Source organism: Chiloscyllium punctatum, chromosome 11 (genome assembly GCF_047496795.1).
Source record: "Chiloscyllium punctatum isolate Juve2018m chromosome 11, sChiPun1.3, whole genome shotgun sequence".
In the NCBI taxonomy this organism is placed as follows: domain Eukaryota; kingdom Metazoa; phylum Chordata; class Chondrichthyes; order Orectolobiformes; family Hemiscylliidae; genus Chiloscyllium; species Chiloscyllium punctatum.
In genome coordinates, this window is record NC_092749.1 from 17856872 (window position 1) to 17872094 (window position 15223).

At 45.4% G+C, this 15223-nt stretch overlaps 2 protein-coding genes across 3 annotated transcripts in view; one reads left to right on the forward strand and one right to left on the reverse strand.

The window, feature by feature from the left end:
• Positions 1-382: 382 nt before the first annotated feature.
• Positions 383-10814, reverse strand: LOC140482583 (dynein light chain Tctex-type protein 2-like). 2 transcript variants are annotated; one of them, XM_072580111.1, is made up of 4 exons: positions 10354-10814; positions 4718-4936; positions 4023-4175; positions 383-562 (listed from the first exon to the last, which is right to left on the reverse strand). In XM_072580111.1, the coding sequence occupies exons 1-4, from the start codon at positions 10555-10557 to the stop codon at positions 452-454; spliced, it is 687 nt and encodes a 228-aa protein (XP_072436212.1). In that variant the 5' UTR covers positions 10558-10814; the 3' UTR covers positions 383-451. The 2 variants fall into 2 exon arrangements, with proteins under 2 accessions (XP_072436212.1, XP_072436213.1); XM_072580112.1 differs by lacking the exon at positions 4023-4175.
• Positions 10815-11435: 621 nt separating this feature from the next.
• LOC140482774 (endoplasmic reticulum membrane-associated RNA degradation protein-like) overlaps positions 11436-15223 on the forward strand; it is a 35679-nt gene continuing 31891 nt past the window's right edge. Inside the window, exons 1-3 of the mRNA XM_072580381.1 lie at positions 11436-12234; positions 12347-12489; positions 14372-14473. Coding sequence (XP_072436482.1) covers positions 12063-12234; positions 12347-12489; positions 14372-14473 — 417 coding nt within the window. The 5' untranslated portion in view covers positions 11436-12062. The remainder of the gene's footprint in view (positions 12235-12346; positions 12490-14371; positions 14474-15223) is intronic.

A 15223-nucleotide genomic window follows, 5' to 3' on the forward strand; every position in this document is an offset into this window, starting at 1 on the left:
TGATTTTCTAACAGGACAGATTATTAGAAACTGGAACAAGCAACTACCACTAGTTCCAGGAATCTATCTAGAAAAATTGTTTGGAGTTAATCTGCAAAATTAACATCATTGCAGAATAAGCAGCCTACATGGTGCCATATTGGTGGCATTTGTTTACTATGTGAATTTGCATTATTCACAAATGATGCAAGTTCTATTTACAAATACTTTCAAATTTTGTAAGTTTATTTGTACTCTGAAATATTTACTAAAACACAAAACAATTAGTTAAGTTTCAATATCAGAACAATCCTTTCAATGAAAAAATCATATTTTTTCAAATTGCAAAAATAAGAGCAAACATGACAATTTGTATATCTAAACAATGTTAAATTTAGGCTTAGTGTCTCTAGTAACATGCATTGCATCTAAACTCAAATTTCTAAAAAGTAAACATTTTATTACAATACTGCTATTCATAATATACAGCATAAACAGTTCCTACGACAAAAAACGTCGTGGTATGAAAATGGCTTTCACACCAACTGTCATGTTCTGGATCCCACAGAAATCTGCTGGCAATCTATATAATTAAAGTAAAATATATTCAAGACGATGTAAGACACTATCATTTCAAAAACAAAATATTCTTAATTCAAAATAAAATGAAAAATTTAATGATAAATTATGTTGTTGTTTCAGAGTAGATTTAGTTATAAATGGTTTTTTTAATTGCTGAAAAACAGACATGCTATCTTACACCAATTTGTATGGCATGAGATACAGGGTGCTGACTGATTGGCAAGTGGACTCTGATTTGTCAAAGTCTCTTGCCAACATATCAACACTGTTCCTCTTCCCAAACATTCCCTTTGAAATTAGTTAAAAATCACACAATATCAGGTTATAGTCCAACAGGTTTATTTAGAACCATTAGCTTTTGGAGTGCTGCTCCACAGCTACCGGATGAAGGAGCAGTGCTCCGAAAGCTAGTACTTTCAAATAAACCTCTTGGACTACAACATGGTGTTGTGATTTTTAAACTTTATACACCCCAGTCCAACACCAGCACATCCACATTATGGCCCTTTGTAATTGTTATTCTCACTGCAGTTCTGCTGAGTACAATACAAAAAAAACTTTGGTAACACAAAAAAAAAGCTTCAACATGTCTTCTTTTCGTCAATAATCAAGTTCTGTACTTCATGACTTTTTTTTTACAACTGCTATTAAAAAAGCGAACCTGACTCAGTACCATTTTTAAAAAGCTCTCTTTGTGGTCAATGTCACCACTAGATGGAGCACCGTTTTTTAATTCATAAAATTATTTGAATCTCTATACAATCGGTCATGCTTAAAATCAGATGCTTTTAAACGGATGAAGAGCTCATGGTCGAAACGTCGACCTTCCTACTCCTCAGATGCTACTTGACTGGATGTGCTTTTCCAGCACCATACTTTTTGACTCTGGCCTCCAGCATCTGCAGTCCTTACTTTCTCCTGCTTTAAAACTTGCATCCAACAGGAAAATGCAGGGTATGATAAACACAAAAGTAACATCATCATCAGAGCCAAAAGAAATGCAAATACATTTGTGAGCAGGGCCTCCAAAATGCTAAAGAGTATTTGGAATTTTGTGTAGATCGTTTTCCCTGAATAAATAGGCCATATGCACTTTTGTGTTATTTGCTCAGCTGATTTCCCTAGGACTCTCCTACATATACCCTATCTTAGCTACTCATAATATATAGCATACACAGTTACTTTCATTCTTTTCCTGTTTTTTCAGATGGGATACTATTTTTAATTGTACTAAAATCAGTATTTTTAAAATTCACTCATGGAAACTGGCAGGCCAGCATTTATTGCCCTTGAGAAGTGGATGGTGAGCTGCCTTCTTGAACTGCTGCCACTTACATGCTTTAGGTGGATGCACAATACCTTTAGGGATGGAATTCCAGGGTTTAGACCCAATAATACTGAAAGAATGGCAATATACTTCAAAGTCTGAATGGGGGGGTGGCTTGGTGGGGAACTTGGAGGTGGTAGCCTTCCCATGTATCTGCTGCCCGGTCCTTCTCATTGGAAGTGGTTGTGGCTTTGGAAGGTGCTGTCTAAGGATCTTTTGAATTTCTACAGACATTTTATAGATAGTACACAAAGCTGTGTTGGTGGCAGGGGAATAGCCTTTTATATCTTTCCCCTCTCACCTTAAATCTATGCCCTCCACTTCTGGACTGTCACATCGCAGGTAAAAGATCTTATCTATTTATGCTATCCATGCCCCTGATTTTATAAACCTCTACAAAGGTCAGCCCTCAGCCTCACATTCCTGGGAAAAGTGTGTCAGCCTCTCCCTATAGCTCAAATCTTCCAACACTGGCAACATCTTTGTAGATCTTTTGTGAACCCTTTCAAGTTTCACAATGTCCTTCTGAGAGGAGGGAGACCAGAATTGCACGCAATATTCTAAAAGTGCCCTAACTGTTGAGACTTAGAGTTGCTGGCAGCTCCAGAGGACAGGACTTTTCATATTGCAAAAAATATATTCATTTTTTTAAAAAAATCTCAGAATCATTGAATCTCAACAGTGTGAAAGCAGGCCATTTGTCCCATTGAATCTATACTGACCCTCCAAAGAGCATTTCATACCCCTTACCATATCCCCTGCATTTCCCGTGGCTAACCCAGGACAAATGACCTTACAACTCCTATACTCAATGCTCTGACCAATAAAGGCAAGCATACTAAACGACTTCTTCATTAGCCTATCTACCTGCGACCCATTTTCAACGAAGAATGAACCTAGACTCTAAAGTTTCTTTGTTTAGAAACACTCCACAGAGCCTCACCATTAAGTGTAAACATCTTGCCTTGATTTGCCTTTCCAAAATGCAGCACCTCACATTTATCTAAATTAAACTGACCATTCTGGTGATGTTCAATATAATTAATCCAAAAGGATTGGGCAGCACAGTGGCTCAGCAGGAACCCAGGTGCAATTCCAACCTAGAGCGAATCTGTCAGGAGGTTGCACATTCTCCCCACACTTGTGTGGGATTCCTTCAGGTGCTCCAGTTTCTTCACACAGTCCAAAGATGTGCAGGTCATGGATTGGGCATGCTAAATTGCCCAAAGTGTCCAGGGATGTGCAGGATAGGTGGGTTAGCCACGGGAATTGCAGGGGATAAGGTAAGAGGTGTGGAATGTTTTCTGGAGGGTCAGTGTGAATTCAATGGGATAAATGGTCTAAATTCACACTGTAGGGATTCAATAATTCTGTTTTTTTTTAAAGAAATGAATAAAGTATATTTTTTGCAATATAAAAAGTCCTGCCCTCTGGAGCTGCCAGCAAATCTGATAACAGTCTCAACAGCACAGCTTGGTAGTGCACACTGCTAGGACTGCAAGCTGGCTCAGGAAAATGTCAGCCATAGAATCTCAATGACAGAGCCAGGAGAATGTTGGGTGGGAAGGCTGTGCCCTCTTTAGGGGATAAGGTGGGGTGAAGGTTTTGAAGTAAAAGCAGATAGGGAGGAGGTAACTATCTTCTCAAAGGATGATCCCAGTGGGCAAAGGGCACCCTCCAAAGATAATGAACCCCTTTCTTCCCAGCCTTAACATTTTGGAGAAAACAAAATAGCTGCCAATTTGTACCTGCCCACACTAATTGTTTTATGGCATAGTCAGGGTAACATTAGATTTAGTTCAACTTTTAACAGTTTGTTTATCTATATTTGATAGGTGTAATGCTGATTTTGCCACTGTCCACTGTCCTTATTGAGGGTAAGCTCAAGAGTAGGTGGGAATGTGATAGCCTGGACACCTGCCCTATTTTGCATGTCTCCACACTGAAAACATACCTGCCAGGTGCAAGTAATATCAGGCTATGATCTTTAGTAGTTGAATATTCTGTTGATTGACACCTACAAGATGGACAAAACTACTTGGAATAAAAAAATGCATCATGGACTTTTCATACTAATGTTTCCATAAAGAAGTTATTTTTGAAAACTATTGTCAACTTGAAATGATTTACTCACCATTATACCTTGATTTTTCAGTTCTCCAGTGAAAACTCTAGCAATTAATTTGAACCGTTCAGGTGCCAATTCTTTTGCTATGGCTCTCACATCATCAGAAAGGGTAAGAGTCAATGCCTTAAAATTGTAAATGTCCTTATCTCTTAGCTTAGCCTTTAAAAAAAATAAAACTTGCTATTGTCTTTCATCAATTTAAAACAATTTTGTTTCCTAGCAAAGAAATTAGCTGGTATATTTTCCTCCTCACGCTATCAAAATAAAATAGTGTAATGTTAAGTATTTTACACGAAGTATTTTCCTACTGGTACCACTAGTGACAATCTAGCATGATTCTTTTACCATGGGTTTAATCTGCTCTAATAGTTCCAGTCCAGATGACTGTATGAACAGAGTTCCATTAGCCTTCCCTATAGGCAATGATGTTGCCATTAGATGCACCCAAAAATCAAGATTACTATATTTAGTTGGCTGTTTACAGTTGTTAAATGTTCGAGATTATTTCCACGTTCTCCTGGCTGCTTCCCCAACAACCCCTTCCCAAACTTATCGAATATCATATTATCTGGGATATTGAATTTCAGATGCAAGTCCCACAGTGACCACTAAACCACAGTTGCTTCCCACTTGCTCTGAGGGATAATTAGGGGCTCCCATGAAGGAATAACAAACATCTTTTTAAAAACTGTACACATTACCTCAAAAAGCTCATCCATCCTTCTTGCAACTGCAGCAAAGTCAAATTCTCTATCTGGAACCATTTTATAGGTATTAGCCATTTTTTGCTTCACAAGACTAGGTTTCCAGGTTAAAGGTTCTTCAAAGACATCATCATCATCTTCATCCAGTTCACTCTTGTCTACATGCACAACTTGAAGGATAGTGTCATGTAACCTTTCCTTTAGGATCTCGTGAAACTTGACTCAAGAAAGTTGGTGACAAGGAGGATTAGATTAAGTCATAACTATCTGCTCAGCACATATCTGTGGTATTGCTTACTTTAGAATGAAAATATAACAATGTATAGTTCAAAACTTCTAGTATCTGCTTACGAACAGATGAAATTAGGAGAAGTAAGCCATTCAGCCTGTCGACCTTTCAAGAAGATCATGCCACAACTGTTTGTGGTTTCAATTTCATGTTCCCCATCTAACCCTGATAAAGCATTAATCTACATCCCTCAAAAAAAAACTCAATGGCCTGCCTCCATTTTCTTCCTATATAGAAAGTTTGAACACTCATCTTCAGAACAAAATGGCCCTGATCTCTATCTACAAAGGAGAACACTTAAATGATACAAACCGTGTCCCCTAGTCTTGGCTCACCCACAAGACAGAGAGAAAAAAAAAATCATTACATCCAGCTTGTCAAAATCATTCAGGATCTTTCATGTATCAATCAAATCACCCCTCATTCCTCAACTCCAGTGGAAATAAGCCCAGATAGTCCAATGTTTCCTCAGTCGGTCCACTCATTCCAGGAATCAATCTTGTAAATCTCCTCTGAATTGCCCCAACACATTTACATTCTTCCAAAATACAAGATTAAAACCATACACAGTATTTGAGATTTGACCTCACCAGTGCCTTGTATAAATAAAGCATATCTTAACTACTTTCAATTTAATTAACCTTGTTAATCTCTTACTGCACTTGCATACTAAGATTTTGCCAATTAGCCTGACCTTGCTCGTTGGTAAGCATTTAGAGTCTATTATCAAGGATGAGATTGCAGATTACTTGTTAGGTGCATAATAGGTGGCTTGGCCATGGTAAATTGCCCCATAGTGCCCAGGGATGTGTAGAATAGGTACATTTGCCATGGTTAACATAGGGATACACGGATAGGGTAGGGAGCTGGATGTATATTGCACGCTCTTCCAACGTTTGGTGCAGACTTGATAGGCCAAATGGTCCCTTATCACACTAACAGTTCAAAACTAGGGCTCAGTCAGCACAGCTTTGTCAAGGAGAGTTCAGGTTTGACAAATCTTAGACTTTATGAGCAAGTTAGGCAAAGAAGATCCAACATGCATGATCTATTTGGATTTCTAGAGCGTCTTTGACAAGTGCCATGAAGGAAGCTGTTAAATAAGAGTCCATGGTGTGAGAGGCAAAGTACTGATATGGTTAGAGAATTGGCTGACTGGCAGAAGGCAGAGTGTGGAGATAATGGGGTATTTTTTCAGGATGCTGTCTAGCAGAGTTCTGCAGAAGTCCATATTGGAACAACGATTCACATTAAAGTTAATGATCTGGACAAAACAACCTGAGGGCGTTGTTGCTAAGTTTGCAGTTGACATATAGGTGGAGGTACAGGTACAGTTTTGGAAGCAGGGAGGCTGCAGAAAGATATGTACAGACTAGGAGTTTGTACAAAGAAGCAGCAAATGTAATATAATGTGGGATTGCGTGAGGTTATGCAATTTGGTAGGGAGAACAGAGGCACAGATTATTTTCTATACAGGAATAGGCTTCATAAATCTGAAGTCAGACCAACTTTAGGATTCGCTTAATATTAACACACAGGCAAGATTAGAGCGGTGCTGGGAAAGCACAGCAGGTTAGGCAGCATCCGAGGAGCAGCAAAAATCAATGTTTCAGGCAGGAGCCCTTCATCAGGAATGAGGCTGGGAGCCTCCCAGGGTGGAGAGATAAATGGAAGGTGGGGAGGGGCTAGGGATAAGGTAGCCAAGGGTGCAATAGGTGGATGGAGATTTTAGGTAAGAGAGGAGGGTGGAGCGGATAGGTGGGAAGGAAGATTGGCAAGTAGGACAGGTGATGAGGATGGTGCTGAGCTGGAAGGTTGGAACTCGGGTAAAGTGGTGGGGAGGGGAAATGGGAAACTGGTGAAGTCTGCACTGATGCCCTGGGGTTGAAGTGTTCCGAGGCAGAAGATGAGGCATTCTTGCTCCAGTCCTTGGGTGGTGAGGGAGTGGCAGTGGAGGAGGCCCAGAACCTGCATGCCATTGGCAGAGTGGGAGGGGGAGTTGAAATGTTCGGCCACAGGGGCCGTGGGGTTGATTGGTGCGGGCATCCCAGACATGTTCCCTAAAGCGCTCTGTGAGATGATGTCCGGTTGCCCCAATGTAAAGGGGACTGCAATCGAGAGCAACGGATACAATAAATGACATTTGTGGAAGTGCAGGTGAAACTGTGGAAAGCTCCTTTGGGGCCTTGGATAGAGGTGGGGGTGGGGAGGGAGAGGAGGAGGAGTGTGGGTGCAGATTTTGCAATTCCTGCAGTGGCAGGGGAAGGGGGTTGTTGGGGGTTGTGGATCTGACCAGGTAGTCACAGAGGGAGCAGTCTTTGCGGAAAGTGGCTAGGGGTGGGGAGGGAAATATATCACTAGTGGTGGGGTCCATTTGTAGGTGACGGAAATTCCCCCCAGAACCCTGAGGGGAAACATCATCTCTGCTAGTGACTCCACCCCCACTCCCACGGCAGTTACACGCTCCACCCCACACCTACACCAGGTCCTAGTTCCCAGCCCCTCCAGACCACTCCCTCATCGAGGACGAACATTCAGTCCTCAGCAAAGGCCTAACCTCCATCCGCCACCGTCCACGCATCAATGAATTCAATACACGTTGTGACGTCGAGCACTTCTTCCACTGCTTCCACCTCAGAGCTTACTTTTTCCAATCAGGATCCCGTCCACCTTCCGAGGACCCCTTCACCCACCTCCAACTCACTCCATCCACCTGGACACCCCATGCTGGCTTTTACCCATCCCCCTCAATCTCTTCATTTCCAACTGCCGTTGAGACATTAACCGCCTCAATCTGTCTACCCCCCCTCCCCCACTCCAAACTCTCACCCTCACAATGCGCAGCCCCCCACTCCCTCTGCTCCAGTCCCAACCTCACCATCAAACCAGCAGAATAAAGGCTGTGCAGTGGTAGTTTGGCGCACTGACCTCTACACCACTGAAGCCAGGCACCAACTTGGAGACACCTCCTCCTACCGCCCCCTCAATCATGACCTCACCCCCTCCCCCCCAAATCATCTCCCAGACCACATACAACTTCATCACCTCAGGGATCACCCACCCACAGCTTCTGCCCAATTCTACCTCCTTCCCAAAATCCACAAACCCGACTAGCCCAACCGACCCATTGTCTCAGCCTGATTCTGCCCCATTGAACTCATCTTCACCTACCTTGATACTGTCCTATTCCCCCCTTCGACCAGGAGAAAGTGAGGACTGCAGATGCTGGAGATCAGAGCTGATAATGTGTTGCTGGAAAAGCGCAGCAGGTCAGGCAGAATCCAAGGAGCAGGAGAATCGACGTTTCGGGCATGAGCCCTTCTTCTTCCCCCTCCCCCCCCACTTCGACCAGGAACTCTCCACATACGTTTGTGACACCACCCACAGCCCCTCCAAGATTTGCATTTCCTCAGCCCCCAACACCTCATTTTCACCATGGACATCCAGTAGCTCTACACCTCCATCCACCATGAGCAGAGCCTCCAAGCCCTCAGTTTCTTCCTCTCCCGACATCCCCACCAGTATCCTTCCACTGAATTCATTCGTTTGACCAAACTAGTCCTCACCCTTAACAGGAGAAAGTGAGGACTGCAGATGCTGGAGATCAGAGCTGATACTGTGTTGCTGGAAAATGCGCAGCAGGTCAGGCAGCATCCAAGGAGCAGGAGAATTTAAGAAGGGCTTATGCCCGAAATGTCGATTCTCCTGTTCCTTGGATGCTGCCTGACCTGCTGAACTTTTCCAGCAACACATTTTCAGCTCACCCTTAACAATTTCTCCTTTGGATCCTTCCACTTCCTCCAGACGAAAGGGGTAGCCATGGGCACCCCCATGGGCCCCAGCTATGCCTGTCTCTATGTTGGCTACATGGAACAATCCGTCTTCTGTAGTTACACTGGAACCATTCTCCACCTCTTCCTCCACGACATTGATGACTGCATCAAGCCACCTCTTGTGCTTCCACGAGGAGGCTGAGCAGTTCATCAGCTTCAGCAACCCATTCCACCCCGAACTTAAATTCACATGGACCATCTCTGACATCTCCCTCCCCTTCCTGGACCTCTCCATCTCCATCAAGGTTGACCAACTCGACACTGACATTTTTTTAAAAACAGACCCACCGACTCCCACAGCTACCTGGATTACACCTCTTCCCACCCTACCTCCTGCAAAAATGCTATTGTCTATTGCCTAAAATGCTATCCCATATTCCCAATTCCTTTGCCTTCGCCGTATCTGCTCCCAGGAGCACCGGTTCCACCACAGAACACACCAGATAGCCTCCTTCTTGCAAGACTGTAATTTCCCCTCCCATGTGGTTGAAGGTGCCCTCCAACTCATCTCATCCACAGCCCACACCTCCGCCCCAAAACCCCACCCCTCCAACTGCAACAAAGACAGAACCCCCTTGGTCTTCACCTTCCCCCCCCCCCCCACCAACCTCACATAAACCGCATTATCCGCCGACATTTCTGTCACCTACAGACAGACCCCATCACCAGAGATATAGCTCCCTCCCCACCCCTATCTGCAAAGGCCGTTTCCTCCATGACTACCTGGTCAGGGCCATGCCCCCCAACAACCCACCCTCCTGTCTCAGAACCTTCCCCTGCCACCACAGAAATTGAAAAATCGGCACCCACACCTCCCATCCAAAGCCCCAAAGGAGCTTTCCATATCCATCAAAAGCTTCACCTGCACACCCACAAATGTCATTTATCGTAATCGCTCCCGACGCAGTCTCTCTTACACTGGGGAGACTGGACACCTTCACATAGAGCGCTTTAGGGAACATCTCCGGGACACCCGCACCAATCAACCCCAGCATTCTGCCCCACTCTACCAAGGACATGCGGATCCTGGGCGTTCTCCACCACCGTGGCACCCTCACCACCTGGAGGAAGAACGCCTCATCTTCCGCCTCAGAACACTTCCACCTCAGGACATGAATGCGGACTTCACCAGATTCCTCATTTCCCCTTCTCCCACCTCACCCCAGTTCCAAACTTCCAGCTCAGCACCACCCTCATCACCTGTCAATCTTCCTTCCAACCTATCCACTCCACCCTCCTCTCTGACCTATCACCTTCACCCTCCACCCCATCCACCTATTGAACTCTTAGCGACCACCTTCTTCCATTCATCTTCCACCCCAGAGACTCCCAGCCTCATTCCTGGTGATGTTCCCCCGCCCGAAACGTTGCGGATGCTGCCTGACCTGCTGTGCTTTCCCAGCACCACACTAATCTTGACTCTGATGTCCAGCATCTGCAAGTCCTCACTTTCTCCCCGATCCTGGGCTTGCCGCTCGAGGAGCAGTTGAGGCTCCCTCACCCACACTTACCGCGTTCTCCTCGAATACGCTAGAACGCCGATTCCGGCCCCCGGTTCTCCGACCCTCTGACTCCACGGAAGGCCTGACAATCTTCTTACGTAGCGGCAAACCCATTCGCCCTAACGGCACCTGCTCCTTCAGTTCATCCACATCCATGGTGTCATCCATCTCCTCTCCCAGGCTCTGAAGAACTTCATCCTCCTCCTCCTCCATCGCTGCCTTTTACTTCTTCTTCGCCGAGCTTCTGGACCGTTAAACCACCGTTGCCGGGTTGATTTTGAATCCGGTGCCGCGTGCTAGGCGGGTTGGCCATGTGGCCGCCAACATCCCGCGCGCTGGTCTCTATGACGTGTGAATGGGGCGGAGCGCTGATTCTTAGCCCGCCCCCACCCGATAATACGCGCGGGTCTCCGTCACGTGTGTAGGGGGCGGGGCGCTGATTCCCAGCCCGCCCCCACCCGATCATACGCGCAGGCCTCCGTCACGTGGGTAGGGGGCGGGCCGCTGATTCCCAGCCCGCCCCCCACCCGATCATACGCGCTGGTCTCCGTCACGTGGGTAGGGGGCGGGCCGCTGATTCCCAGCCCGCCCACCACCCGATCATACGCGCAGGCCTCCGTCACGTGGGTAGGGGGCGGGCCGCTGATTCCCAGCCCGCCCCCCACCCGATCATACGCGCTGGTCTCCGTCACGTGGGTAGGGGGCGGGCCGCTGATTCCCAGCCCGCCCCCCACCCGATCATACGCGCTGGTCTCCGTCACGTGGGTAGGGGGCGGGCCGCTGATTCCCAGCCCGCCCCCCACCCGATCATACGCGCAGGTCTCCGTCACGTGGGTAGGGGGCGGGCCGCTGATTCCCAGCCCGCCCACCACCCGATCATACGCGCAGGCCTCCGTCACGTGGGTAGGGGGCGGGCCGCTGATTCCCAGCCCGCCCCCCCACCCGATCATACGCGCAGGCCTCCGTCACGTGGGTAGGGGGCGGGCCGCTGATTCCCAGCCCGCCCCCCACCCGATCATACGCGCTGGTCTCCGTCACGTGGGTAGGGGGCGGGCCGCTGATTCCCAGCCCGCCCCCCACCCGATCATACGCGCAGGTCTCTGTCATGTGTCAGTTCGACCCTCTGCATCTGGTGAGCGCATGCGCGGAGAATTGAAGCTTGGAGTTCATATCAATCAGAGGGATAGCCCGCTGTGATAGCGATCCCCTGGATAATAAGGACATCAACTGTCTGTTTCTCTCACTTCTTCAGGCGGTCAGGAAACCCTCGGTAAAACCGTCAATCTGTGGTGGCTGCGGGCCACAGGAGCTGAAGTAGGCCATTCAGCCCGTCCAAGGCTGCTCCGATATTCGCGGAGATCGTGAAGGATCTGATCTTCGTTTTCTTCTGGCTTTTTCAGGAATTCTTCCTCCCCTCTGTCGTCAATCTGTTTTCTGAGGTTATGCGCTCTGAGAATGTTGTGGTGGACTGTCTTCTTCAGGAACTGCAGCAACAGAGCTTTTGATAGAGCCGGCCTAACTAGTTGTGAGTTAAACAAAACTTGCAACACAGAAATCGATTATTCCGTCCAACCAATCTATGACGGTTGATGTAATAAATGTTGCTATATTTGCTACTCAAGCGGAAAGACATGTGCCGTAAAGTACTGAGAATCCTGAAAGGGCACGGGTGGAGTACTAATTATTTCAGAGTTCATTAAACCTAACGTTTTTCTAAGATGGCAATATATAATAAGCTTGTAAAGACCTGTCTCTCAGCTGAAGTGCATCACATGGTCTGCAGGCTTGGATTGATAGAGTTGAATAGCCCAGAGCTGGAGCACATCGTCACTGTGTCTGGAGAGATTTGTTGGGAGGCTATTACATTTTACCTACGCACTTCAGATACAGGTTTTTCCTTTTTTCCCTTTGTTATTCAAGTCAATTGTAAAATTAGTTTTCGAAGGTGCATTCTAGAGAGATGGGGAAATGCATAATCATGTTGTCCAAACTGTTGTTACAGAGGAACAAGACCTGGACTATGCAGAAAGTGTGAGACTTCTGGGACCTGTATGTAAAACTGTCCATGTATATCTACTGTCCCTCAATACACAGCAGTTCAACAATCAATATGGACTGTGGTTTAAATGGACTAACAACACAGAGGTATGATTCAGAAAATTGACTTTGTACTATTTTCATCCAAAATTTTTTTGAGAGACTGGTTTTCTTGAGTGCAAGCATCTAAAACTTCCCAGAGCTACGACAAGTTTTTATCAGTATCTTTTCTCACCTTTCCAGTATCCTCCTCAATTGACTTGTATAAATCTTAATTTCAATGAGGTATTTTTCACCATCCCCAACTAGAGTCATAGAGATGTACAGCGTGGAAACAGACCCTTCGGTCCAACTTGTCCATGCAAACCAGATGTCCCAATCTAATCTATTCCCACTTGCCAGCAATTGGCCCATATCCCTGCTAACCCCTCCTATTCATATACCCATCCAGATGCCTTTTAAATGTTGTAATTGTACCAGCCTCCACCACTTCCTCTGGCAGTGCATTCCATACACGTATCACTCGTGGCATGAAAAAGTTGCCCGTTCAGTTTCTCATATCTTTTTTTCCCCCTCACCCTAAACCTCTGCCCCCTAGTTCTGGACTTACCCTATCCATGCCCCACATGATTTTATACACCTCTGTAAGGTCACCCCTCAGCCTCCAACGTTCAAGGGAAAACTGTTGCGTGCTGACTTGACAGGAGTAGCATTATGAAGTTCTTCAACTAACCTGTCCTGTACCCACTGCATCGTTCACCTGTGGTTGTACGGTGAATAAAAATGGAGGAGCACAAAACTGTTCGAGTAATAGCTACTGGAGATGGGAAGTACAAGGTGGCAAGTGGCAGATTCTAGCTGGGAATGGGGGAGTCATAAAGAGAAAAACATCAATTAAATTTTCTGTAAAATTTTAAATGACATCCTCATGATTTTCTCAAAGGATGTTTCGATAACTGGAATTGATAGTGCCTCCTACAGTAATGGTACTGACTCTGATTTGGTTTGTGGCTGAATTTTGTTGCTAATGTAACCACTATCTTATTTAAATAAAACAAAGAACTGTGAATGTTGGAGACCTGGTCTACTGTAATTGCTGTTCAGTGTGGTCTGCTCTACAGGTGAAACGCAGGCAGGTGACCGTTTTATCGAACACCTATGTTTTGTTCATGAAAATGGACCCGAGCTTCCAAATGCCTGCCACTTCAACACACTGTCGTGTTCCCATGTCAGCATTTCTGATACGGGCCTGCTGCAGTGTTCCACCGAACCTCTATGCAAACTTGAGGGGCAACATCTCACTTTATGCGTGGCGATCCTGCAGCCTGTTGGACTCAGCATCAGGTTCAATAACTTCAGAGCCTGATTCCATCCTTCCATGCCTTCTACATACCCTGGTCCTATCACGGCATGGATTGCTTTCAGCATAGCCAACCCGTTGTTTCCTACTTTCCACTATCATTGTTATTTATTCAGCCTCTTTTCTGGCCTGGCCTACCATCAACAATTAACTCAACAACCTATTCCTTTCATTGCTCTCTCTCTGGGCTCCATCTCTACCTGTCTGCTCACATCTTCAAAATGCCACTTTTTCCTAGGTGCTGTCAGTTCTGATGAGTCACTAAAGTTGAAACATTAACTCTGCTTTCTCCCTATAGACGCTGCCAGACCTGCTGAGTTTCACTAGCAATTTCTGATTTTTGTTCTGCTATCTCATTTGTTCTTCATTTTTATGAAACCTATCTTTAAGTGGAACAATTGTTAGTCTTCTGTTTTTGTTAACAGATTAACAGTTGATTGAATGGACGTTATATTTGCTGAAAGAAAATTATGAACTTTATTTGTAAATTGAACAAGTATAGCCATTTAAGCCCCCTGAGTCTGTTTCACCATTTGAGCTAGATCATGATTGTTTCTACACATGAATTTCACTCTTGTTATTTCATGTCGATATTGTTTCAAAGAAATCTGTGTGATTCCTTGGTTTTAGTTATTTGTTGAAGCATTTGAAGCCATCAGGAATTCACAATACACCGCTGTACCCCTCAGTCTGATGAAGTTAACGGCTTGTCTCGAACGAGCTTTGGGTGATGTAAGTATGAAAGCAACTTTTTTTAAAATTACATATTTTTTGATGTGCTGCTGACTTTGAGGGATGGCAGCACTTTTCCTTTCACCAGTATGCAAAACAGAAAGGTTTGAAAGAGAGAAACAGACTGACAAATCCTCTTGAGGTCTATCCTGTCTAATAAGCAATTGACAGGATGGACCTCAAGATAGGACCATCCATTGCAGACGAGTCATACTTGGGGAGCCAAAACAAAAAAGGAACAGAAGTATGGTGAGTTTCAGCAAATACCATCAGAAGTGTCTTTGGCCTCTTCTGGAGTATTGTATGCAGTTCTGGTTGCCCTGCTATAGGAAGGGTATTCTTAAAATGGAGGGGGTTCAGAAAAGAATTTGCTAGGAATGAAAGGTCTGAATGCTGAAGATAGGCTGGGACTTTGTTTTTCATTGGAGAGTAGGAAGTTGAGGGGTGACCTTTGTATAGGTTTATGTAATCATGAGGGGCATCAATAAGCTGAATAGCAAAGGTGTTTTCCCAGATGGGAGAGTGCAAAACTAGGGGGCTTTAAGGTGAAAGGAAAACATCTTAAAAAGGACACAAAGAGCAAGTTTGTTTCCACAGAGTGGTTCGTTTATGAAATGAATTGCCAGAGGAAGCGGTAGATGCAATATTTAAAAGCCATTTTGAATAGGAAAGGTTTGGAGGGATATGGGCCAAACACAGACAGGAACATGCTTGGCATGGATGAGTAGGTCTGCTGTGTCTGTTTCCGTG

Bases quoted from the DNA above. Each gene is read 5' to 3' on its own strand.
- LOC140482583 (XM_072580111.1), bottom strand. From the start codon at position 10,557: ATGGAGGAGGAGGAGGATGAAGTTCTTCAGAGCCTGGGAGAGGAGATG. The intron at 4,937-10,353 runs GTAAGTGTGGGT...TCTTGAGTCAAG, and splicing joins GCGTATTCGAGGAGAACGCG to TTTCACGAGATCCTAAAGGA. The intron at 563-4,022 runs GTGAGTAAATCA...TTAATTATATAG, and splicing joins TGAAAAATCAAGGTATAATG to ATTGCCAGCAGATTTCTGTG.